Source organism: Balaenoptera physalus (assembly GCF_965194825.1).
Source record: "Balaenoptera physalus genome assembly, chromosome: 8".
Lineage (NCBI taxonomy): Eukaryota > Metazoa > Chordata > Mammalia > Artiodactyla > Balaenopteridae > Balaenoptera > Balaenoptera physalus.
In genome coordinates, this window is record NC_138887.1 from 20,893,278 (window position 1) to 20,920,631 (window position 27,354).

Below are 27,354 nucleotides of genomic sequence, written 5' to 3' on the forward strand. Positions count from 1 at the left end.
TTCTGTCTTTCCTAGACTTATAGTGTATTTGAGAGTTAGGATTTATTTGAGAATATGAAATACATGAACATCTAACACAGACAATATTACAGATGCCAGACAACAATGCAAAATTTATCATCAAATGAATATAAATAATAATAACTCGCTTCAGGGACAAAGTAATTGTTCTAAATAGAGAGTACCTTTAACATTTGTCGAGCGCCTTTGTACTAGGTTTGTATTAAAAGCTACAGTGCTCATTTAAGTTTTAATATCTATTTTAAGGTAGGTAGTTTTATTCCCCATTGGTAGGTGGCTAAACTAAGACTCAGAAACAAGGTAAGACAGCTGGAAAGGGGTAGAGATGGTATTTTCCTGACACTTTGTTGAGTAGGCCTTAAAGGAGAGTAGGATTACAGTAAGAGGTAGGAACATGATCAGAGGCTAGAGTGGCAAAGAGCAAGCTGTGTTTAGAGGCTAAGACGTAGCCCAGTGTCACTGGAGGAGAAGTGGAGAACAGGGTCCGAAGTAGCACATTTGAAGACAAGCATGCTTGGTGAAGGAATGTGAACTTTATGCAGGAGAGCAGTGGGGAGCCACAGAAAGATTTTTGTCTGAGAAATGAAAGAATAGCTTCACTGTGGGAAGGTTAATCTGGAAAGAGGGGAAGACCTTTCAGATAGGGGTCAGGCAGGAAGGTCTTAGAGCAAACAAGGTGTGAATGATGAAGTCTGAACTGTGGTGATAACATGGGAAATAGAGAGGGGTAAATATAAAATATTTTAAAGTAGAATTGACAAAATCTTAGTGACAGAGGATAGCTAAAAACAAATCCAAAAATTTCAGCAAACTTGACTACATAAGGATGGCTATTACCATTCTTTATTTAGGAAAGGTTATTTGGAATTAATTTAAATTAAAGTGTAGTCAAAGGTATTTATTTTGTACATTAAAAACTCTTAGGAAAAAAGTAAATTGGTCAGAAATTATTTAACTTGTGCCTTTTAGTTTTTCACTTTTTTACAATAGATTAAGAAACATGAGTTGGCAGTTATCTTCCTGATATAGATTATTTGTTAATTTTATATCAATTTATTGAACTTCTGTTTGAAAAACAAAAACAGTAGATACATGAAATCTATTGTTGCTATAAAAGAAAAAAAAACTAAGAACTCCATTAAACACATCAATTAAAGTGGGTTAACATTCACCGACTATGCAGTCCATATGGATTTAGACTAGTCTCTGAATTCTGAACTTTGTATAAACTTTAAGAGAAAACAGGCACAACCTTTGCCTGCAAAATAACACTTGAGCTGAGATGTGAAATCAGATTTTGATATGAGGAAATTTTGTTTCTCCTTAAAAAATATTATGTATTTTAATGCTTTGCTATTTATTTCACTGTCATTTGACAGTGTGTGTGTTGTTTTAGCAAAAAGTAGCAATATATGTTTCTGATAGAATCCTTTGAGTTGGAAAGGGTACATAAATTGTATTAATGTCAAAGAATATCTTGATTTCAGGATGCCCCTAAATCGGGTACTAGTTGCAGCTCTCGCTGTTCAAGTTCCAGACAGGATTCTGAGAGCACAAGGCCAGAATCTGAAACAGAAGATGTATTATGGGAAGACTTGTTACATTGTGCAGAATGCCGATCATCTTGTACCAGTGAGACAGATGTGGAAAATCCTCAAATTAATCCATGTGTGAAAAAAGAATATAGAGACGACCCTTTTCATCAGGTTGGTTTACAGTGTTGGATTATGTGGGGCTGTAAGTCCAGCTCCTTTGAATGTATGTACAGATTTTACAGAGGTGAAGAAAAAACTTACAATTAAAATAACGTTCCTATATTATTTTTATTTTCATGTGAGCTGCGGTCTCGCTTCACTGGAACATAGAATCTCAATATTTGTATGATGATTGTGTCACTCACCTTTACAAACATATATTCCTGAGAAACTGTCAGTAAATAGAGTTTTGTAAGTCAAATTGTACTTTAGATGCATTAGTCCTTTTCTCACTCAGCATACTTCACGGTCAGATTCATCTATACCTGTGGCCTTAACTCCACCTGTAAGATTATAATTCACAAATTTACACCTCATGAGTATCAGATTTGTATCTCCAAGTGCCTATAGTAATGCTATCCAACAGAAGTATAATGAGAGTTACATATGTAATTCAAAATTTTCTGGTAGTCTCATTTAAAAACATTTAAAAAGGTGGAATTAATTTAAGTATGTTTTGTTTAACCCAGTATATTCAAAATATTATTTCAACCTATAACTAGTATGAGAAATATTAATGAAATATGTTACATTTTTTAATACTTTCTTCAATATCTGTTGTGAACACTTACAGCACATCTCATTTGGACTAGCCACATTTCAAGTAATCAATAGCCACATGTGAGTAGGATACCATATTGGACAGCACAGGTCTATAGGATATCTTCATTTGAATGTCCCACCAGTACTTCATATTTACCAAATACTCCATCTTCCTTCATAAATTTGTTTTTCTTATGAATGACATCTCCATCCACTCACTCGCCAGTTCAGAAACGTGGGGGTTACTCTTCCTTACCTTCTTCTCTCTCTTATCCAACTTCTCATCAAATCTTAATAATAAAACCAACAAGTAAACTCTTAGACAACTAGAGATGGAAGGAAACTTCCTTAATCTGATAAAAGGTAACTGTCAAAGAACCTTCTAAAAACCTATCATACTTCATGATGAAATTTTAGGATCATTTTTATTAATGTCAGGAACAAGAAAGAGATACTCATTATCACTGCTTTTTCTATCAAAATCCTACCAGCATGTTTGTTTGTTTGTGTTTTAGTTGAACTTAGACTGATTTAACGTCCACATTAAAGAGCAAAATGTCAAGAATAGCAAAAATAATTTTGAAGAACAGAGGACTTTTCTTACTGAGTATAAAAATTTACTTTAAAGGTGTAGTAATTAAGATGGTATGGTACAGCTGTATGCTACAGACTGAATATTATGTCCCCCCAAAATTGATATGTCAAAGCCTAATCCCAAATGTGATAGTATTTGGAGATGGGGCCTTTGGGAAGTGATTAGATCATGAGGGTAGAGCCCTCCTGTATAGGATTACTGCCCCTGTAAAAGAGGTGCCTTAGAGAGCTCCCTTTTCTCTTTCATCATGTGAGGTTACAACAAAAAGAGAGTAGTCTGTGAACGAGGAAGTGAGATCTCACCAGACACCAAATATGCCAGCACCTTGATCTTGGACTTCCCATCCTCCAGAACTGCGAGAAACAGATTTCTGTTGTCTGTAAGCCGTTTAGTCTGTGGTATTTTGTTACAGCAGGCCAGACAGACTCAGTGTGTAAACAGATAGACCAACGGGACAGAATAGAAAACCCAGAAATAGATACCTGTTTGTATGGATCCCTAATGTATGATATAAGTGACATTACAAATCAGTAGAAAAAGGATGGACTGTTCAGTATATGGTTGTGGGTCAAATAATTATCCAAAGGCAAAAGTTTATTCCAGATAGTTCCTAAGTGTGAAGAAATAAAATTTTAAAATATTTAGAAGAAATTATAGGAAAAAAATACTTGTTACTTTAGGTAAGAAAAGAATTTTTTTTCTAGCTCATTAAAGAAAGTTTATTTTAAAATATTTAATATTTCTTTATTAAAGGAGAACAGGCAGGATATAAGCTCTATAAACTTTCCGAAGAGAGAACATTGCTAGCATTCCAAATGGAGAAATTATTGCCTTGTATGAGAACCAAGCCTTTAGCCTATTTCACTTTACAGGTGGCTGCATATGAAATATTTTTCTTACAAGATCATAATGCATAACGAGCTTTTGAAAATTAAAATTGTAGGTGAATTTTTCTCGCTGCTTCATTACTATATCAGTTAGGGAGGAGGTTCATGGTTGATTCTCAGGAGAGGTTTACCCAAGGCATACCTTGTATTATAAGCAGGGTTTTGTGATGCCCCTCAAATTACGCTACATGGAATGTCAGCTCGGGCCACCCTGTCCTTCGTAGATAAGCTTTCTTCTCAGATTTTCAGGTACTAGGGTAAAAGTACCAATGGAGGCTCTTGGACTAAGCCTTTTGTCTTTTCATCCCAAGCTTCATCCAGCATCAGGAGGGACTCATGTGTGAATATGGACATCCTAGGGTCCAACACCCAACTTCCTTCCACATCCTTCCAAACCAAATTCCTTGGCCACTCCTCTGGCCCAGATATATACACACTGGTGGGGTGATCTACTCTCCAGAGGGACCTGGGCAAGAGGCCTGTGCAGGCCTAGGAAGCCAGCTTGGGACCAGTAGGATAGGGGATTCTAGGTCCCATGGATCCAGAAGGGTATGGGTTCCAGATGTGCATATCCCCAACTCTGCAAACTCCTTACTTCACAGGGAGGGGCACCGCTGGAGCAGAGCCAGAAAGGGGGCCTCTGAAGTGCAGAGCCCAGAAGAGGGAACCTGGCTCCCTCCATCTGGGCTAGTGCTAATCAGATTTAGGAAAACATGACTTAAACTCTCCCAAAGCCCAAAGCTCGCTGCATAACATCTGTCATTTTCTCCGGGTTTGTGTATTCATGGTCCCCTGCTCTGGCTAATCTCCAGGCAAGTACTACTTCTGTTTCATCTCACACCAACCCAAATTTGAAATGCTACTACTTGACACATTTTTAGGAAAAAATATTCTCATATCAAACATCTTATTTTTAGTCAGTTCTACTGAAGACTCGGTGTTGAACAGTTCTCTCTTTATCTCTGCTTCCTCCTCCTTCCAAGGAACAAAATGAATTCTATTCTTATCATCAGAAAAAGGGTTGTGAGAGAGTATGTGTAATGAGATTGTAACACATGTGTGTCTGTACATGTAACTAAAGTTACATGTAACTAAAGTTACATGTAACTAAAGTTCAATAGAAGAGAAACAGACACATGGGGTTCAGCTGAGGCACATTAATGGCAGAATAATTGACTGAAAGTCTACAAGGCACAGAGGGTCCCCAGGGCTGCTGATTCCTCTGTCCTAAGTCCTAGTTAGAGTAAAATTTCCCTTGGATGCCACAAAATGTTTCTGATGAGAAACACCATCATCCAATCACTACCTTTATTTGAGCTAGCTGGAATTTCCATTCCTTGCAAAAACTACTGGTTTGTTTTTTGCTATTTTAAGAAAAGAATTTTCTAATGCTCTTATTCAAAGCTGATGTTAATATAAATCTGCACAACTACTTTGGAGAGCACTTTGTTACTTTATAATAAAATTGAAGGTCTACATACTATAAGACTCTTTCTTCTCACTCCAAGGATACTTTAGAAGATGGGCACAAGGAGACATATTAAAAAATGTTCATTGCATTGTATGTGATAGTGAAAGATGGAAAATAATGCAATAGCCAACAATAGTAGAATTAATAAATCATGGCATATGATAAAACAATATACAGCAGTGAAATTGAATGAACTCAGTTACATATATCAAAAAGAATAAATCTTGTGAATATAACTTTGAATAAAAAAAGCAAGTTGCAGAATTATACGTACAATATACCATTTATAATGAAGTTTTAAAACATGCAAGGTTATATATTGTTTATGAATAAAAGCATATGCAGTAAGCATATAAAAACATGCAAGGGAATAACGAACACCAAATTTAGGATAATAGATCTGGGGAATTAAAAAGGGAATGAGAGCAGGGAAGGGTACAAAGTAAGTTTCAATTTTGCCTGTAATTTTTGTAAATTAAAATACCTGGAGCAAATGGGGGTAAAATAAATATATGATAAAGCCAAGTATTATTATTCTCGATCTGATTGAAATGTTTCTCTTAAAAATATATCCATTCATTTTGGCTTCAGCTTCAGGAAAACTGTTAGGGGAAAGAAGCTTTGCTACAGAGGGTCGAGGGGTGAAAGTGAGGAATGAGGTTTAAGAAGCGTGGCCCTGACAGGTTGGAGAAACTGAAGGAATGTTTTGGTCCCCACCTCCTAAATGTGAAGATGTGAGATACTTGAGCACTTATGTGCATAGGAGAAAAAACAGTAGGGAAGAATCGAAGAGGTACAGGAGAAGTTGTTGAATGATTAGGGTTCTGGAGGGGAGGCATGATTAGGAAGCTTAGCCTCCTGCAGGACGAGGAACCCGTCCTCTGCTGAAATAGGAGGAGGAAGAGTGCACGAAGCAGGTAAGACCACGAGGGAGTTACTGCCTGATGATCTCTGTTCTTTGAAGTGCAGGAGGCCAGGTGGTCTATTAACAGTAAAGAAGTGAGATGATAGGATAAGGGGCTTGTGGATGGTGGTGAAGGCTTGACATTTTCATTTGTGGGAAACGGAGATGGTGGGGAGAGAGTCTGTGTTTGCTTGTGTTCAAGCCAAGTAACACATTAAAAAGAGTCACACTGCCACGTGGTTGAGGGTCCAATTGCAATCTGAAACTATGAATTTGTAGTTGCCCGTTCTACATAGTTGTATGCTATTCTCTGGAATATAGTTGTAATAATTATAATAGTAGCAAACATTTAATAAGCATTTATTATATATCTTCCACTGTGCAAAATAATCTAGATGCATTGTCTCATACAGTCCACATGACCTATAACAATGTAGGTTATTTTTTGTTTTGTAGATGAGAAAATGGAGGCTCAGAATTAAATAATGCACCCAAAGTCATACAGTGTAGGAGCTAAATAGTTGCTATTCAAGGGACAGAAGAGGGGATGATATGCTGGTTGAAATAATGGATATGGTAAAAATCTAGACATGTTAGATTGAGAAGGAAATGAAACCAAGAAGGGACTGATAGGTTGAAGAATAGGTATGTTCAGGGAAGAGTGTGCTTTGAATTGAAGGTTTGAGAGACCTGGTAAGATGAGAGGTTGTGGCTGGAGACTCATTTCAGATGTAGAGCAATTCTGTGTGGTGACAGGGTCCAGGGCGTGGCCATGGGTATAGCCGAAGCTCCCTGGAATTTAAGAAGTGAAAAAAACAATGAACAGTGCCATGAGAAAAGGGTGTTGGATGAGTCATCTGTGTATTCATCTAAGTCACAGAGAATAATAACTGGAATTGAGGTTTAGGAAAATGCCTGTGAGCTATTTTCCCAGCAAGCCCATAAGTGGCACAGAGGCAGGGACCGTGTGTTGTTTTGCTCATTGTTGTATCACACAGTGCCTGGTACATAGTAGGTGTTTAATATTAGTTGAGTGAATGAATGAAACAAAAATTTTCAAAACATGCCAATTAGGCCTTTCTTAAATGATTAAAAAATTTGTTTTAATGAATGCTCTACAGAATAAGTTGGTCCTAAATCTGTCACACTACTCTGCTTCTTTTTTTGGTAAAATAAACATTTTTTAATGTTCTACTCTGCATATTAATTATAGTATTCTAGGTTTACTTTGGTTTTGCTCTTGGATTATATACTTGATTATACACACATTTTGTATTCTCAGGCTCCTAAAAAATAAGCTCATGTTTTCAGTTTTAGCTGAAATTAGCTCCCTTTAATGAAAAGCTGCCTGCTTTTTTGCTTGTTTGACTAAGGTCTGTATTAGGTTTGGAGGACCCTTTTCTGCCTAGCATGAAGACTGAAAAATTCCTCCTCATGTGAAGAAGCACTGGGTATTTGAATCAGTGTGTTCTAGTCAGTATGTCACCAAATTTGTAGTTTTGTTTTATTTCCTTGGTAAATAGTTACTGAAACATATCTAAAAGAGAAAATTTTTCTCCTGTAGTCACGGCTGAATATATAATAAAATATAAAGCCACATTCAAGTGAAATTAATTCTTCAGTGGGTAAAGCCGTATTTTAATGGCTACAGTTCCCACAGGTGGAAACTTCAGGAAAACAATTGTCATGGTGAATTTATCTGAAATAAAACATGCTGCCATTTAAAGTGTTAAGGTTTCCAGGCAGTTGTGAATGAACAGGGAGCAAAGCAGTTGAGATTTTGATGAGGATAAAGAGCAACCATTCAAAGAGTTCCAAATTTTAGTTTGAAAAACGTAACTAGGAAGAATCTATGTGATAAAATTATAAAATGGAATGCTTTGCTCTGATGTTTTCTTTGAAACTTTAAAAAAAAAGTCTCATGTACTGAAGGCAGTACATATTTGTACAATATTTTTAAAAGTTTTTTAACATCTTTATTGGAGTATAATTGCTTTACAATGGTGTGTTAGTTTCTGCTTTATAACAAAGTGAATCAGCTATACTTATACACCTATCCCCATATCCCCTATTTTTGAGTACATTTCACACACACACGCCCCTGTATCTTTTAATGAATTCTTTTAAAATTCTCCAGTTTCTAGTTGCTCTCTACTCTCTTGCCTTTTGCCTTTCTGGAAATAGGAAAATGCTATCAAATGCTAGTTAGAAGGTACCGGGGCAAAATGAGTACTTCTGGAAGCAGAGTGAAGAACTTTTTGATTTCCTATTTCTGTCTCTAGATGTACATTCTTGGTATTGTATGTCTTGCTTCATGTAATTCACTGTTACAGACTGAGACTTAAAAAAAAAAAAAGCCTATATATTGGTGTTTTAATCTGTTACCTCTGTGACTTAACACTCTTTCCATTCAGCTTTTCTTATTTGTTCTTAGCTTTTTAGTTCCATTATGTTTCATAGTTATTAAAGTTCCAGGGAAATTTTGATACATGTTTTGGTGCAAATTATTTTTATCCCAAACTAGAGTATTTTGTTTGGGGAAAAATTATAAAACATAATTTGAGGAAATAAGTGGATAGTTAATAACTAGTATCTCATAGCTCTTAAGGCTCTCCAGTAGTGAAATATATACTGTGAAGGTTAATGTATATTAAAATACTATATCTTTGGAACAGATAAATTTTTAGAGAAAACCTCTTGATAGCCAAATAACTAAATGTAAAAGAGCTTTGCCAGTAGCGTAACTACTGGCATTATGGTTTGCCTATATAATTGTTCATAAAGAAAATTAATGTATGAGGTCAAAATAATAATTTCCCATGTCTATTTTATTACATATTATTGTATTATTATTTTATACCTTTAACTGAAATGAATCAATGCAACTTTACTTCCCCTAGAGGAAAATATATTCCTTAAGTTTACAGAAGCATATCTTTACCATATTTCAATCACGTTTTTGTCCTCAAAGAATATTCTGAAGTAGATTCTTCTGTTCATTGTTAGAAGTTATTTCAATGAAATATGTTATAAAGATAACTTAGAAATAATGTAATGTAATAAAACAAATTTATCCCATTCTAGGGCTAATCTTTTAGTGTTATTTCTATCAATATCTGATAATGTAAATGTTAGTGTTTTATTAATTTTGTTGCCATCTTTAACCCCCAACTATCCTATTTTGAAGTTTTATTCTTTTAATTATAGATCTGAAACAAACAAAAAAAAAAACCCCAACTTTAAGTATCTGATTTTTTTTGTATTAAAGCTTTCACTTTTTCTTTTTACCTTTTTGTATTCCTTGAAACTTCGAGAGATACGTTATTCTAGTTGGGAGAGTCCTTCTATCTCTAGGTGCTTCAGTTCACAATATTTGCTCCAAGGGGGAAAAAAGTTAAATTGATCCTTTGGAGAATTGCTAGATTAAAATATCAGAAAAGTAACTAAATCAAATATTAAGGGTAAGTTTATATCTCTTTCTGAATGAGATTGTATCACTGTTTAGTCCTTCAAAGAGGTTCATATCTCAGCTATCATATTCTTTCGTATTGAGTGATCATAAGTTGGACAGTCAGTAGTATGAACAGTTAATAATATGAATTTAATGTGCATTTGTCTTTGAACACTTGTATATTAAGAATTATGTAGACAGATTGACAGCTAGGTGCTTTTGCTGACAAATTTTAGAGTATTTTTGAACAGTAGGTTGCCTAATAGATGTTACAGAAAGTTCTAAACTTATGCATTTTTATAAACGTAATTTCTTATGCCATCTGTTCAGTGTATATACTAACTGATTTTAAGATAGAATTTTAGTGTCATTGAAATTGTACACGATATAGCTTTGTACAGATACATGTATTTATTCTATAAATAAAATGTAAATGCATTCACCAATTTCTATTAGTGTAGATAAAATTGGGTGTGTATACAGATATATACACACATATATATCTTATTTATGAAATGCAGTTAATATATTCACCAATTTCTTTTTTTTTTATAGAGTCATTTGCCCTGGCTCCATAGTTCCCACCCGGGATTAGAAAAAATAAGCGCTATCGTATGGGAAGGCAATGACTGCAAGAAAGCAGACATGTCTGTACTTGAAATCAGTGGAATGATAATGAACAGAGTGAGTTTTTAAATTTTATTTGTTTAGACAGTGATTATTAATATACTAAGTGATGACTGAAATATTATATAACCTACTCACCTCATTTCTTCAACCTGAAAAAGTTAATTTGTATTTAAACAGTGATTTAAACAGTGATTTGTTGCCAAATCACTCTCATCTTTTAATGTATTTCATATTCTGATTAAGAAGAGATGATACAGTCTAAAATTTTCTACTTTTATGTTATTATTTTTGCTTTCAATGGGTCAAATTTAGGAGCTGCTAGATATATACAAGTGTTGATGAAAACTTATTTTTCTGTATCATTTATCATGGTTCATTTATTTATTACTACCCAAAACATTAAAAAAAAAAATCAAACTGGAAAATTTGTATTGATGCTTGCCTACTTAAATATATAGAAGTAATGCAACTAGTAAAAATCTTGAGTTATTTGAAGATGTAGAGTACAAATACTATGGATTTTAATTTCAGTTTCTATTATTATTTCTCTTATTAGATCATTACTACTTTTTAAATTTTACCTGATTCCTCTGGACAACTAAGCAAGATTTAAGTTGCAATTTTAAATTTCTTGTGTATTGTTAACTAGAACTTTTGTGCACACATTATGTGGGACAGGAATTAAAATAACTGGTTTCAGAAATTGATCTACTTCATGTCCTGTTACATATCTCAGTGTGAGCTATGAAAAGCTATTGACAAGGAGTCCCTAAAGACTTGGATCTAGTTGATATTCTGTACCTTAACTATCTGGGAATTTTAACATACTCTGTAATATCATGATAAAAAGGTAGCTAGATGATATTTCAGATCCCTCCCAGTCCTACCAATTTTATATTTTCCCATTATTTAATTTCCAACTTCCTTTTTTAATAATTCCCCCGCCCTTTTTCCCCCACCTCTTATTTAATTTTTACCCCTCTAGCATAGTCTTTCTTCTGAAATGGTTTCAGAAAAATATATATATATGTGTATATATATAAAAGAAAATGGTTTTAGAGTTTAAGGAGATATCCATTTGTATATTGAACTCTTTGAAGAAAAACACAAATTATAAATTTATTGAGTAAGTATAATTCTAGATTTTTTCTGTAGCTGAATTTAAGTGTATATGAGATCTCCTCATTCTTTTCAATATTGCAGTATTTGTAAGTATTTCTAACTTTTCAATGAGATAAATAGAATTTTTTTCAAGATCCCGGTAAGACCGGGTTAGTAAATCCTTTTGCATCTACTTAGTGAATTAGAGATCTGATAATGAAGTGTTTTTAAAAACTGAAAAAATAATGACTTACAAACTTTGAGTAAATTTAAATTTCATTATTCATGTATTAAAACTAATATATTTTAACAAAATTATTTCATATTGCTATAAATAAAATAATGCTTCATTAGGAATCTATTTTACTGTAGATAAAATTTATGTAAGTTTTTTTTTTTTTCTTTTTTCCTCTCTCTCTATAAAGGTAAACAGCCATATACCAGGAATAGGATACCAGATTTTTGGAAACGCAATCTCTCTAATCCTGGGTTTAACTCCATTTGTTTTCCGACTCTCCCAAGCTACAGACTTAGATCAACTCACAGCACATTCTGCTTCAGAACTTTATGTGATTGCATTTGGTTCTAATGAAGATGTCACAGTTCTTTCTATGGTTATAATAAGTTTTGTGGTTCGTGTGTCTCTTGTGTGGATTTTCTTTTTTTTGCTCTGTGTAGCAGAAAGAACTTATAAACAGGTGGGTATAATATAGACTTCTGAATAGAGAATATTTCATCCTTTTCATAATATTCAAGGTATTCCTGAAGTATTTTAGAATTTCATTAAATCATTTTGAGCTGCTAATTATTTTCCTATTTTGTTTTTGTAATACGTAACCAAATAAAATCTTAATAATCCTTATTTTGTTGATTTTTGTTTTTATATGGTAATCTACTTGAAAATTAATTTTTATTTTAATCTTTTTTAGCGATTACTTTTTGCAAAACTCTTTGGACATTTAACATCGGCAAGGAGGGCTCGAAAATCTGAGGTTCCCCATTTCCGATTGAAGAAAGTACAGAATATAAAAATGTGGCTCTCTCTCCGGTCCTATCTTAAGGTAGAATGGTACTGATAAAAGTACTCTTAACGTGCTGGCTCCCTCTCATAGTTCCAGTTTCTTTGTCATTATGTATGTATGTCTAGATTTATAGTCAGATTTGTACTCATATGGTGCTATATGGCCATACTTAGTGTTCATTTTGATCCATATACAGAAATTCAAAATAAATGTTAAACTGGTTCTTTACAGTAAAACATCTGAAGTCTGAAAGGCTTAAATGCATTTTAGGTAGATGGTTCAAGATCAGATTGTCCTAAATTTATCTTTGTTCATAAATCTTACCAACTTCTACTCATTCAAAAGCTAGATTAAAGATTTTGTTTCTACCTAGAATGATTATCACAAGCCAGCAGAGGGAGCCCACTGCTTAAAAAAAGAATAAAAAAAAAAAAATCTGTCAGTGAGTCGCTGAAGGGGCCTATTACTATTTGGAAATTTTAGCTTGCAATTCTAAGCCATCCTTTTCATGCCATTCTTTTTCCTTAATCTTTTTAAATAACTTTCCTAATTATGGAATTAAGATATAAAAACTCAGGAGGGAAATGGGAAACATCTGAATTAGTTTTAGGAAAACGCTTCTTCTGAGGATTATTTGTTGCATTAGCAGTGAATTTCATTATGTATGGAGTAATCATGTCTTAATAAAATTGACCTAAAGGCCAACTATCCTCTGACATACTTAGGTCTTTAATGCTTTTTATTTTGAACTAACAAGGAAAGAAGTAGAAAAAATTTGCACTGTCTACACTTCTATTTTAAAAATTCATTATTCTGTTTATTTATTTAACTTGTTAAATTCAGCTAAGTTAGTGTCCACTGGGAGATGCTAAAGATTGGTGTAGATTATTTTTTCCTCACTGTGACACTTCTGGAAATATAGATATGATCTTTGTTCCCTGTCTTAGTGAGAAGCCACCTAAAATTTCCCCTCATTATTAACCCTAAGTAGGTATTGCATTCTTTTATGCATTGATTATTTTATTCAATAAACATTTATTTAATGTTAACCATGTTCCATTCACTGTTGACGAGATGAAAATCCCTACCCTTAGGAGCTTACACTTCAGTGAGGGAAATATGTAACTACAGACCTAGGAATTATCCTCAGTACTGACGTCCTCTCTTGGATTTCCAACATTCAGTTTATCACCATTTCCCACCCTTTCTGCTTCCAAAATGTATCTTGAATCCATTTACTTCTCTTTTTTTTTTTCTCCCATTTCCACCACCCTTATTGCAGCCACCCATCATCTTCTGCATTGGATTACTGCAGCTGCCTTTTAACTGGCCTCACAGCATTCCTATTTTCTCCTTCTAATATTTTCTTCAGTTTGCTACCAGAGATGTCTTAAAAATGTATATTTGAACATATTCTTAAATCTTTCTGAAGGTTCTCCATTGATCTTAGGATGAAGAACAAGATCTTAGCAGGGCTTATAATGCCCTTGATGACCTAGCTCCTGCGGATAGCCTGTTCCTCTTGTCTCGTTTTGAAACACTTTCTTCCCTGCATTCCAGCCATACTACACTGCCTCAGTTCTTTGAATGCACTATGATCTTTTCTGTTTTATACTCTTGCACATGCTCTTCCTTCTAACAACAACACTGCCATGTGCCATCATGCTCCTGCACCTTAGTTTGGTGTAAATATCACTTCCTTGGAGAGCTCTTCCCAGGCCTACATAATCTTTTTGGGAGTTAGGAGTATGGGCCTGGGAAGATCTCCCTAAGGAAGTGATATTTACACCAAACTCCCTACCAATTTTCTCAAAGCATTCTATACCTTTCCTTCGTAGCACTCCTCACAACTTATATATACATCTGTGACTATGAGCTTGATGTCTGACTCCCAACAAGTTCCTGTGATGATAGAGTCCATGTCTGTTTTGTCCTCTGCTGTGTTCCCAGCTCCCAGCACTGTGCCTCATTCTGAGCAGATGCTCAAAAACACATGTTGAATAAATGATTCGTGTTTGACAAAATGGAATATTTGGAAGTTAACCTAAGAATTCTAGGCTGTATATTCACCATTTTCACTGTGTTGCAAACCCTCAGGAAATAGTAACACTTTATAATTAAAATTCATCTCACAAATTAGGTATATTTTCAGTGCTGTAAGCTATGATCAACGTGCAGTGATGGATCAATACCTAAATTGAAAGCATGGAATTAGCTGCTAATTAGTAAATATATTTAAAAGTGTTTTCCCTTTTTTCCCCAGCGTCGAGGTCCTCAGCGATCAGTTGATGTCATAGTTTCATCTGCTTTCTTGTTAACTATCTCAGTGGTATTTATCTGTTGTGCCCAGGTGAGTTAACTTGTTCTGTAGAAGTTAGATAATCAGATCTATAAATATTCAGCTTTCTAATAATAAACAATCAAAGTAATAAGTAATTTGACATTGACTTTTTACAGGTTTTTTTCTGTAGAATAAATAAATGCATGTTACTCATCTATGTCATGAACAGCAGTTAGCTTATTTGCAGGTGTCTATTGATTGAACATATAATAATTAGTTTTTGTCTATAATTCACCTGGTTATCTTTATTTCCCAAAACAAACTTATGAGTTAGAGTTATGAAAATTTTCAGACTATTTTCCATGAATCTCTGCTTTCTTCACATTTAATATTAATTCTGTTATTTTGTATCTGAATTGTCACTGTGAGTTGACTGCCTCATGCTCTGAAAAAGAATTCTCATTGACCAAGATTAGTCAGGAAGCACAAAAATATCTCAGGATATATTCTATGCTATGAAATTTAAACTTCCATTTCAAGTAATAAGACATACTAGATTACCTGAAAATTCTTCTGCTTTAGAACATCATACAATTCTGGGAAAAAACACAGCCTTTTAATATACATAAGTGAGCTTTTTTATATACATATTACATATATGTCTGAGTTTATAAGACAGTAAGGGGCCAAAAATGAAGCTAAAACTGAAAAACAGCAATTAATTATATGTGTTAATGTTATGGTGAGGTACATTGTCAGTGTTAGTATCTGAGAGACTTGAGATTTTATGCCCATATGAGGACAAGAGGATGAGGCCTTGACCTGCCATATCTCCTTATACATACACTATAAGGCCAGAATCCTCAAAGGGCTATAGTCTGAGTGAAAAGGTGGAATAAGAAAAACAGTGTTCCCAACAGCACAGAAAGACAATAAGGAAGCTTGTCTGATTCTGCCTGGATTTTGGCAAGGAGGCAGGGAAAGTCTCTCCTAAGAATATATAACTGTAGGTCTGCCTTTCACACAGGTTCAGGGTTCAAATGTACATTTCAGATCTTGTCCTGTAACCCCTGTGTCAAGAAGTTAATATAAAAAGTAATCCTAGACTCCTGGGTACCTGGAAGAAGCAAAACCAAGACTGTTCTTGGAGATGTGACATCCAACCCTAGGCCTCACAGGATTTCCACAGATAAAGCCCCTTCAGGTTTCAGAACACATGAAAAAACAATCCAACATGAGTGAGTCAACAGATTAACACACAGCAGGAGTACATCTCCAGCTACTTCAGATCTGGTCAGATAAACTATAAGGTTGTTTAAAATGATTGACGATGTAGATAACACTAAGAAAAAACAGATTTGAAAAAGAACCAAGCATTGCTTCATAGAGGTAAAAAAATACAGTCACTGACATTATTATTAAAACACAACAAAGAGAATAAATAGCAGATTTAAGACAGCTAAAGATAATTAGTGAACTGGGAGATGGAAGAAATTACCCAGAATATAGGACAGAGGTGAAGAGATGGAAATATGAAAAGGAGATTGAGACAGTTGGGAGATCCAATACATATCTAATAGGAATTTCAGATGGAAAGAAGAGGGAGAGCAATATTTGGAGAGGTAATGGCTAAGAGTTTTTCTGAATTGGTGGAAGACATTAATTTTCAGGTTTAGGAGGCACAACAAGAACAAGAAGACACAATAAAAATAAATCGACACTTAGACACGTTATAGAGAAGCTGCAGAACACCAAAACAGAGAGAAAAATCTAAAAGCAACCAAAAGGAAAAAGACTGATTTCTTTACTCACAATCGCTTATTGCATTTCAGTCTTTTCTTCAAGGTTTAATTTCCATGTTCCTGAAGTACATGCTGTAGTAGTTCTGTCTCTAATGAACATAAAATCTATCGATTGCTATCAACAAAAGACAAATGAAACGTAATAACATTGAAAAGTTTTGAATGTAAAAAGATAGAAAAATATATTGCAGATAAATACTAGCCAAGAGAAAGCTGGTGAACTTACATTAATATCAGATGAAGGAGACTGTAATCTAAGAAGCGTTATTGGGAATAAAGAGAAACCTGACAAAAATTTAGAGAATTATTCATCAGGAAGATCTAATAATTCCAAATTTGTATGCATGTGATCACATAACTTCAAACATACCTTATATACAGTCAAAATCAATAGCACTGTAGTGAGAAATTGACAGAATACCACATTGGGAAGATTTAATGCATTTCTTTCATAATTGATAGATTAAGCAGACGAAAACACAATGGAGACATGTATCTAAACAAGATGGTTAAAAATTTTGTTCTGTAATTGGACAATACATATTCTTTTCAGGCACAGAATAGTTTGTAAAACTTTTTCATGTACTAGGCGACAAAGTGATTCTCAGCTGATACCATACAGACCACTAGCTGTATGCAGTTAAAGTAGAAAACAACGACAGCAACAAGAAAACCATACGTTTGAAAATTTCAAAACATACTTACAAATAACACATTCTTAAAAAGAAAAATCACAGTATTAAACTGAAACAGGTGAGAATTTTTTTTTAAGAATACTAGTATAAATTACTTTTGTCATTGAAGTTAAAAGCTTAAGTGGACTATTTTGTAGAAATGCATAATTTATTAATTAAAACTGACTCAAAAAGTAACTGAAAAGCTGAGAAAACCTATAACCATAAAGCAGTATTGATTCAGTAGTTTGAAAATCTGCTAGCAACAAAAATCATCTAGACCCATGTGGTTTTTACAGATGAATTTTGCCAAATGTTCGAATAAACAACTAATCCTAATCCTACACAGAAGATCTAGAGAGTAGAAAAAGAGGGAATATTCCCCCAGCTCATTTATGTACTTAGTATAACCTTGTTACCAATACCAGACAGATAGTATGAAAATAGGAAACAGTGACCTAACTTAGATGCAAAGATACTAGAAACATGAAGCCAGCGATTTAATAACAATAAATATGCCATGACCAAGACAGTCTATCCCTGGGATGCAAAGATTTTCACCTTTAGAAAAGCCATTTATCTAGTTTGGACTCTTTTAATTGATTAAAGAAGGAGAAATCATCTACATATATACAGAAAACAAATTGGTAAATTTCAGTGGAGATTCATACAATGACTGGAAAGTACTGTTCTTAGTTTGATAAAAGTATATCTTTCAAAAACTGGAGCAAACATTATACATATGATATTTATTATCTTCGAGATATTTACTTTAAAATCAGGAATGAGACGGGTACCCTCTCTATAACTTCTAGACAGCATTTTAATGGAGGGTACTAACCAGTGAAGATAGGAAAAAGAAAGAAATTGTATAAAGATTGGAAAAGAAAGCATTGTAGACTATATGGTTTTGTAGAATATTCAAGTAACTTTACAGACAAATTATTAAAAATATACATTTTTTAGAAGTTCAAGATCAACAAAAATGGATATAACATCAACATAAAAGAATCAATTTTGTTCCTATAAGCCAGAGATCAGCAAACTTCCTCTGTAAAGGGCCAGACAGTAAATATTTTAGACTTTTGCCTGATACCTACAGTCTCTCATATATTCTTCTTCTGTCGTGCCCTTCCCTAAAAATTGTAAGTACTACAAAAGGCGCCATAAACAACAAAAGAGAGTCTGGGAAGAGATATTGGCAAAATACATGATTTAAATAGCTTTGTTATTCAGAATATATAACGTCTACAAATCAATAAAAAAAAAATACCAGACAACGTAATAGAAAAAAATCAGATACAGAATATAAAAAGATAACTTACAGAAGAGGAAGCCCAGTAACTAATAAGCACATGAAACATATTCATTCTCCCTAAGTAATCAGGAAAAGTAAAATTAAAACAGTAAGAGAACAAGTTATACTCATCAGATTTGCAGGTGTTAAGAAGTTGAATAATACCAAGTTGAATAATATCAAGTGTAGACAAATATGAGGGCAAAGGGAAGACTGATACATTGCTGAGAGTATAAATTGGCATAGCTGTTTTCAGAGACAAATTTGTAATATCTACTAAAGTTGAATGTGTGAATATCCAAGGACTCAGCAGTTTTACTCCTAGATATTAACTCCTCGAGAAAGTCTTATATATGTGCACAAGGAGACGAGATGCATGAGAGAATATTTATTGCAGCATTGTTTGTGATAAGGAACTTGGCAACACAATAAATGTTAATTGGTAGAGTAGGCCAATCCACTGTGGTTGATTCTTTTACTGTAATAACTTTGTAAGAGTTAGAATGAATGAATTTGAGCTTAATGTATCATGGATAAATGGATAATCTTTGAAAACAAAATATAAATTCTAAAATATATATAAAATAACATAGTTTAAGGATAAATATGTAGCTAAACTATAAAAACTGCATGGAAAAGGTAAATGCAAAATTCATTACCCTTACAGAAGGGTGGGGAAGAAGGGGAATGATGAAAGGAAAAGTTTAAAGGGGCTTCAACTGAATCTTTAATCTTCTATTTTTCAAAAATCTGAAAGAATATTGCAAAATATTAAGATTTGACAAAAGTAACTAGATGGGTTTTGATTACATTATACCTTTTACGTGCTTGAAATATTTCCTAATAAATGTGGTATGTTTTAAAAATGTAATTCTATATCCATGATCTATCTGTATGAAATAAAATGTTATTTTTTTTTTAAAGAAATTGTTTGAATCATATTGTTTCTTCATATTGCCTTTTTCATACACTTTTAGTTGCTTCATGTACATGAGATCTTCCTTGATTGTCACTACAATTGGGAACTGGTAATCTGGTGCATCTCGTTAACACTTTTTCTCCTAAGATTTGTTACCCTTGGATCAGAAACAAGTAAAAAATATAGCAATACCTCAATATTACTTACTGAACAGGTGAGAATGCATGTTTATTATGTTATAAATTAATGTCTATAGTCTACATATTAAACTGAAATGTTTACATTTACTTCAATTTTTAAAAAATTTATTTATTTATTTATTTTTGTCTGTGTTGGGTTTTTGTTGCCGCGCGCGGGGTTTTTCTAGTTGCAGTGAGTGGGGGCTATTCTTTGTTGTGGTGTGCAGGCTTCTCATTGCGGTGGCTTCTCTTGTTGCGGAACACAGGCTCTAGGCGCGTGGAGCTTCAGTAGTTGTGGCACGTGGGCTCAGTGGTTGTGGCTCACGGGCTCTAGAGCGCAGGCTCAGTAGTTGTGGTGCACGGGCTTAGTTGCTCCGCGGCATGTAGGATCTTCCCGGACCAGGGATCGAACCCATGTCCCCAGCATTAGCAGGCGGATTCTTATCCACTGCACCACCAGGGAAGTCCCATACTTACTTTAAAATTTTCAGGAACCTATGTTATTAGATTAAGACCATTTGTGTTATAGAGCACAACTTGAAATTTGATAGGGCACAAGCCTTTCTTCAGTGTTTCTGCCTTGATGCAGACTTCAAGTCTAATCTACTGTTTTTATGTCGCATATTCATTTGATAAGAAGGAAGTAGCATTTGTAGAAATGATGGATTTTAAACCATTAGTGGGGTATGTTTGCTTTGCAGTGTAGCAGAGCCATATTTGAATAAGCATAAACTTTCATTCAATAGAAAGTATAAAGGATAGTAATTTTGATGCTTAACATTATTTTGAATGAATTTGTTTAAACGTTTTCCTTATCATTTCATAGGAATTATTTAAACAAACTTATTTCTAGTGAACTTATTGAGTAATTTCGTCAGGGATAGTTTGATTTTTAAAAATTGGTAACCATGTCAGACCAAGTCAATTAGAGGGAAAGGGGAAAGTAGCAAACAAACCAATTGATTTACTTACTCCAGTTATTATTTATTCTCAGGGTTGATTTGACTCTGTGACTAAGGTGTTTTGCATTTTAAATAATGACATCCAGTTTTCCTTCTTTCAGCTTTTAGTTACATTTGAAAAGTTTAAATAACAGTTATTATTTTCTTATTATAAAATAATATGTTCACTGTAGGAAATTTGGAATATATGGTTAAGTATGAAGAAGAATATTAATATCACCTATGATCTCAATAATAGCCAGAGAACTACTACTACTATTTTAGCAGATATCTCTAAATTCCTTTTAAAAACAAAGTATTTGTTGTAATTTTAAGTATATTTAATTATTTATTCTTTTTCAATAAAAGATAAACCTCTACTTGAAAATGGAGAAGAAACCTAACAAAAAGGAGGAACTGACACTAGTGAATAATGTTTTAAAACTGGCTACTAAACTGCTAAAGGTAAAAACGAAATTGAAAATGGACATGATGTAGAAAATGCTGCTGTAACATTATATCTTAGTTTTTTGTTTGTATATCCTACTTGGTGTTTGGTTTTCATGATTATCGAAACTGTTTTCCAAATTATTTTTGAGCACATTCATGCAATATACATTTTATTTCTCATTGAAAAACTAATCAAAGTAATCCAAATCAGTGCATTTTGAAATTTTATTCACTTTTGAAATTTTAAGACTTTTAATAATGTTTAGAATATTGTAGAGGTTGGCATCTTTGGAAATTTTTGCATCCTAGAACTTAAAATAGATTTTAAAAAAGAAGATTTTATGTTAATTTGCAAATTTTTTTCATTTTGTATTTCTCAGAACAGTCTTCTGCTTGCTCTGCCTGAGTTGGTTTAAAAAGTAGTTATACATAATCATTATAATAAATAGGTATCACCAATAAATATTTAAATTTTCAAAGCATTTTGGTAACAATCAAAAAATATAATTTCAGTATATCTGATCTCATAATAATAACTCTTCGGAGGTAATTTAATAAAGTATCTTTATCACTGCTTTGCAATGTTAGTAATGCTTTTTCTTCTTAAAAGGAAAATATTTTTTTTAAATCTCAGTTTCTGTAACAAATTGAATGTAATTCTTAAAGTTGTTTTTAAGTGTTCATAGAATGGTATGAAATTAGTTGTGTCTCAGTGCTATGGTTAATTCTTCAGTCAGTTCTTCAGTCTTAAAATGCATTAAGTGGGTATAGATTGCGCATCACAGTATAAGGCATTGAAAGAGTTCAGAAGAGGTGGGTGGGTTTTTTGATAAGTAAATATTGAGTATCTTGATAGTGTAGGCACTATGCTAGACGGGAGGAGGCTATAAAGATGACACTTGTGAGTAGCTTCAATTGCAAAGTAGAAAGAAATATAAGAATAACTAAAATACAAAGCACAACAGTCTTCTAGTCAGAACCTGGGACTTAATATATAGGTTGCGTCTTCTCTCTCACTTTTCACAGCCAAGAAATTCTCGGGCCCATTGACTCAACCTCTCAAAATCTTCCAATTCGTCCCCTCTTCCCTCTCAGTACTGCTCTAAGTCAGACCCTCATCGTATCTCACTTGAGCTTTCGGTACACTGAGCTCTTAGTGTGTTCCTCCTTCTGGTCTCGCTGCTCTCTAATCCGTACTTCTCACACGCACATCTGATATACTACTCCCCCAATTAAATTCCTTTAGTGCCAGTCTTTAGGCACAGTTTGCCCAAAGAATGACCCTTACCTAAGTAGTATGTAAGGTACGTCTTCCCTTGCACAACCTGTAGTAATTCAAAGGTGCCATGTTCTCCTGTGTCTTAGGGAATACCCGCTTTCCCCCCATGCACTAAGTTTCAGGAGCACCTTCCTCTATGGCCCTCTGCCTTTTATGCATATCTCTTTTGTGGACTCTTGTAGTTGAATTATTTATTTGCATGTCTATTAGACTGCAAAGTCCTTCAGCATGGGGACTGAATCTTAACTTCCCAGAGTCTAGCACAGTGCCTGGCACATATAGAATGTTAAATGTTTGAATCAGTCACTTAATTAATGAATCCATGTATTTGAAAATTGTTTCAAGGGGGAGTTTTTACTATCTGTATTAATATTGGCTGAAAATTTGGCTAACTAAATTTCTAAATCTTCTGCAAAAAGACATTGTTCTCTTTCAGTTTCTATTCTTATAATAAAAAATATTCTTTAACCTTGTACCTACTAGATTGATACTTTAGTAGTCATTCATATGGGACAGAAATTGGAGTTACAAATTTAGGTTACAGAGTTCTTTTAAATGAAAGTCATTTTCTCCTAAGAAAACCTAAAAGTATATTTACTTATTTCAAGTTCAACCAAGTTTATTCTTTCTAAAACTATCATAATTTGTAACTTTTTTTTGAAACAGTGTTTCTAAAAATTCTCTTTGCATATTGTTCTGAATTAATTTAACTGATAATTCTTAATGAATCTGGGCTCATGGTTTTTTCCTCTTTTGCTAGGAATTGGACAGTCCCTTTAGATTATATGGGCTTACAATGAATCCACTGCTTTATAACATCACCCAGGTTGTCATCCTGTCAGCTGTTTCTGGTGTTATCAGTGACTTACTTGGATTTAATTTAAAGGTAAGAGCCTGCAGGTATTTTTAAATTTCTTAATGCCTTATTACATTTTTGTGACATTTATTTTACCCCAGCACTCTTGAGATCTCACATGTACAGTAAGGTAGTCATTTTGATTATATTGTATAATATTAAGTATTAATTAAATAATTTCACATTTAATTTCAAAGAATGATAAATATTCTTGGTTTATAATACGGATGGAACTCCTAATTTGGAACAGTATTCATTACAAATGGGACTCTTGTATAGGATAAGTGGAAGTATTTATTTTTACTCATCTATAATCTGAATCTAATTTAGGTGATAAAAAAGAAAAAAAAGAGCCCTATTTCTGGTTTTGGCCATAAGTTATATTATTTATCTATATAGCAATGCATACATCCTCCAACATGTGCAAAGCTGCTAGTGAGTAAGGTGTAGTATATTCATATTAACAAGTAGTATATGTATATTGCCACTTCCTAGTAAAAAAAAAAGCAAGAGAAATCTGATTTTCACGTTTTTATTTGTTTAAGGTGAATTCTTCTTGAAAATAAAAGGATAAAAGAATTTAAAATAGTAGAACCTACACTTGTTTATGAATGAAATTTAGATAAAAACAGTATTATGCGATATAATTTAATAAGTTGCAATATCAAAACTGGCTCTGATGGTCACTATTTCTATTATTTTTTCACTAGCTTTGGAAGATTAAATCATGACAATTCAGAGAAAAGAAGATGTAGCCTCTTTTCCAGAATAAGAGTACCAACTAAGCTGCCTGAAAGCAGTCACTGACTCTTTGCTTCAGGAGTCTCAGCTGGGAAATTGAAGTGTTTACATCAGACTGTCCTGTGCAATTCTTATATTTATTTCACTTGTTCACTGTTTTTTACATTTATTTTAGTCTTTATATTTTATTTTTAGCTTTGATGTACTTACTTGTTGAAAGGGTGATAAAACTGATATCCAGATACTTGAGATCCTGGTAATTGCTCATAAATAATGACAAAATAACAAATCGTGAGAAGAGAAGCCATTGCTAAGCACTGTTTCTCCGTCAATGCCGTGACTTGCCTTACTTGAGGAAAACTTCTTTAACTTTATAACCTAGCATTGGACTCAGCTAAACACATAAAGCATTTTCTTCAGTAAATCAAGATCCAGTCAGGGTTTCTTTTGAATTATTTTGGAACAATGCCAGGATCTAAACTGATTAAGCTGCAGTTTAAGCACCCTTCAGTATTAATATATATGGTATTACACAACAGGTCAACAAGTGCTCTTTGATGATAAAACTCTTAATAGAGCAATAATTGTAAATGGTTACCATACTGTAAGATATTTTGATAAAAATTAACTAGTAATAATTGTATTTATTTGAAACACTGGGCTGTTTGCACAGCTCCAACTGTGCATGCTCAAAATGTGCACTTTTTAAAATTGTTACTTTTAATGCGTATCTTTATATGGGATATGTTATAGTGTACTAGGGCATGATATGGTATCCTTTTGAGTGAGGTATATGCTCATCTCACAAGTGAAGTGCCTATTGATATTACTAAAGTACATTATGTTTACTCAAGTAAAATAATTTTCTCCCTATGGTACACTATAGTATATGCTATTCATACCACACTCAAATGAACAACTTAAGAATAAGGTTAAGAACCAGTTAAATATTCTTCTGATTGTTAGTTGTAAAACTGTATCTGAATTTTCAGGAAAAATAGCTATAGCTTGCAAATTCTACCTTCTAAACTTAGTCTGGTACATCTGCCCCCTCAACCCCCAATTATATAAGGGCTATTTTAGATGCTTTTAACCTAGAAAGTTAACCCCCTCCCCCCTAAATGATTTGCCAAGTTTCCAAATGAGAACTTATCCTGTTGGCATGTTAGGTAAATAGGGCGAATATGATGGTATCTTACATTGGGCCTTGATTTTAAGTTGTTATGTTTGTACAATCAAGAAATTTTAGGAGTTATGTGAAACATGAAATGTTTTAGCAAACTTTTTTTTAAAACTGGGTATCTAGTTTCTAAAACAAAGAATTTATTTGAGACAGTCTAGAATTTTCTTGGTGCAAGGTGTGTCATGTTGAATATCCTCACATTTTTTACCATGTTTTCGGGAATTTAAAATAATTAATTGTAAATTATTTATTTGATTGGTGCGGTTCTAATCCCCAAATCATAATTTTAAGATCAGGAATGTGTAGAGAACAGAGCCATATGGTAATATCACTTTGCTCTCACCATTCCTTTTGATCAGCCTCAATTCAGCCATTGTGTAGTATATTTTCTTTATGTAGAAAACAACAAAAGTATTTTGTTTTATTTGCCTGTGTTCTAATATGTTTAATAATGACCAAAGTGCATTCTGAGTTTTTTCAAGGAATGTATTACTGGAGCTTTAAGAACATACTTATTTTCTCCTGTGAAAAATTAGGCTTTCTCTGATATGTTTCTTCTTCCTCTATTGTCTAATGTTGAGGTTGTTTCTAGGAATTATATTTTATAAACTTTTTCAGAATAAGGTACATACCTATACAGAACTTAACATTTTGCACAGAATATATCGAATATATTTTGAGAAAAAAAAGTACAGCATGAGTTCTGTTAGGAATAAAAATGAAACTATTGTATCTCACAGAAAAACTTATTTCAGAATGGAAATATTTTTGAGAAAAGTAGCTGAGTAAACTGATTTAGGAAGATGCTTGGTTTTGATTGAAGTTCATTTAACTTAGAGTTGGGAGTTGATTTATTGAGTACAGTGTACCTCTCAACAACGTATTAATATGTTGAATTATGTCACTAATGTGGGCAGCAGTAGAATACTGAAAGGAAAAAGTTGTCATTTTAAGTAATTTCAGAACATTAATGGAACTGTTTTCAAAGCAGAAAAATTGACATTGCTGCCTTTAAGAATACAATGAATTTAAGAAATTGAAAGAAATTGTAACATATCACATAATATAGAAAAGGCAGTTCGAAGATAGAATTGTGGCAGATGTTGTGTGTTAACTGTTGTTTCTTTGCCACACATGTCGTATTTGAAAGTTTGAACAGCAAGTTTAAAATAAAACATTCTATGACTGACAGTATTAAACTAGAAGTGTTTTCTTTTTTTCTAATTTTCAAGTCATGCACATTTCTATGGTAATTTTATATTTACTGTAGCATAAACTTTAGGTATAACTGTTAGATTTGAGAGGAGTGGGAATACATTTTTAAAAACTTTCCAACATTTCAGTTTTTGTTGATTCTCAGAATATGAAAGAAGAATATGTGCGCAGGCTTTTCATCACCCAAATGCTATGACATCATTAATGTTTGTTTGCTTGTTTGTTTGTATTTAAAAACAGAAAACTGGCTGTAGCCTGGGATATTAAAATTAATTGCCAGAAGGATAGTGGTGTTTTTAATCAAGTGATTTTGCACGTGAATTCAGCGCGAGAGATTATGGCCAATAATAACATGGGTAAGCATTCTAATATTTCTGTTATGTGATTGGTACAAGTGTTCATAGGACTTAAATTAATCAGGGACTGTTAATTCAAGTGCACTTTCCAACTTACTTTCAGCTTAGAATTGGCTCTCTTAATGAGTCTCCCTTACAAATAGAGCAATATGACTTGCATCTCTTCAATTTGCTGTATCACTTAGAGCACTAATTCTCAACCTTTTTTCTACCAAGCCTTTAAGAAAGATTCCACAAATGCTTATCAATAGCACTGGCTCCCCACAGTGCTTACTTTGTGAGGAGTAGGCTGTGGATCTAGGATGTCGTATAGGTATACTTTCAAAAAAGTATTCCCTAAGTGACTTTGAAAATTTGTTCCACCTATGATTCCTCACCACCTTGAGAATTACTGTCTTAAGATCAGGAATTTTAGAGAGTGTAAATTCCATGAGAATGTAACTACATTCACCACTGTTTTCCCAGCACATAAAATAGTGCCTAATCTCAGTCTATTTACTGAATGAATGAAAGAATGAATGACGACTTGAGTCAAATACAACCCAGACACCACCTAGTCCAAAGTCCTCATTTTACTAGATAAAAAAACTGAGGCCACAAAAGAGGTTAAAAAGCTTGCCTAAGGTTCCACGACTAGGACCCACACTCCTTTATTCCCTTTGAAGGTGTGTTCTGTAACAGCACCTCTGTACCTCTTGACGGATCAAAATAATTAAAACATAGAAAAATATTCTGGAGAGAACAAAGATATTTTTAAATCAGTCCATATTTGTAGTAAGGTCATATATAAACTACTAAGCTT

General features: G+C 33.4%; 1 protein-coding gene across 9 annotated transcripts in view; it reads left to right on the forward strand.

Annotated features, from left to right (window-relative positions):
- Positions 1-26,170, forward strand: part of PHTF2 (putative homeodomain transcription factor 2) — a 124,859-nt gene extending 98,689 nt beyond the window's left edge. For 5 of the 9 annotated variants that reach the window (XM_082473489.1, XM_082473492.1, XM_082473491.1 and 2 more), the window contains 9 exons: positions 1,509-1,727; positions 10,182-10,310; positions 11,783-12,055; positions 12,287-12,418; positions 14,643-14,729; positions 19,411-19,566; positions 20,842-20,937; positions 22,962-23,087; positions 23,768-26,170. In XM_082473489.1, the coding sequence (XP_082329615.1) occupies positions 1,509-1,727; positions 10,182-10,310; positions 11,783-12,055; positions 12,287-12,418; positions 14,643-14,729; positions 19,411-19,566; positions 20,842-20,937; positions 22,962-23,087; positions 23,768-23,788 (1,239 nt within the window). In that variant the 3' untranslated portion in view covers positions 23,789-26,170. The remainder of the gene's footprint in view (positions 1-1,508; positions 1,728-10,181; positions 10,311-11,782; positions 12,056-12,286; positions 12,419-14,642; positions 14,730-19,410; positions 19,567-20,841; positions 20,938-22,961; positions 23,088-23,767) is intronic. The other 4 variants (XM_082473490.1, XM_082473495.1, XM_082473494.1 and 1 more) reach the window with 2 other exon arrangements.
- The last annotated feature ends 1,184 nt before the right edge of the window (positions 26,171-27,354 follow it).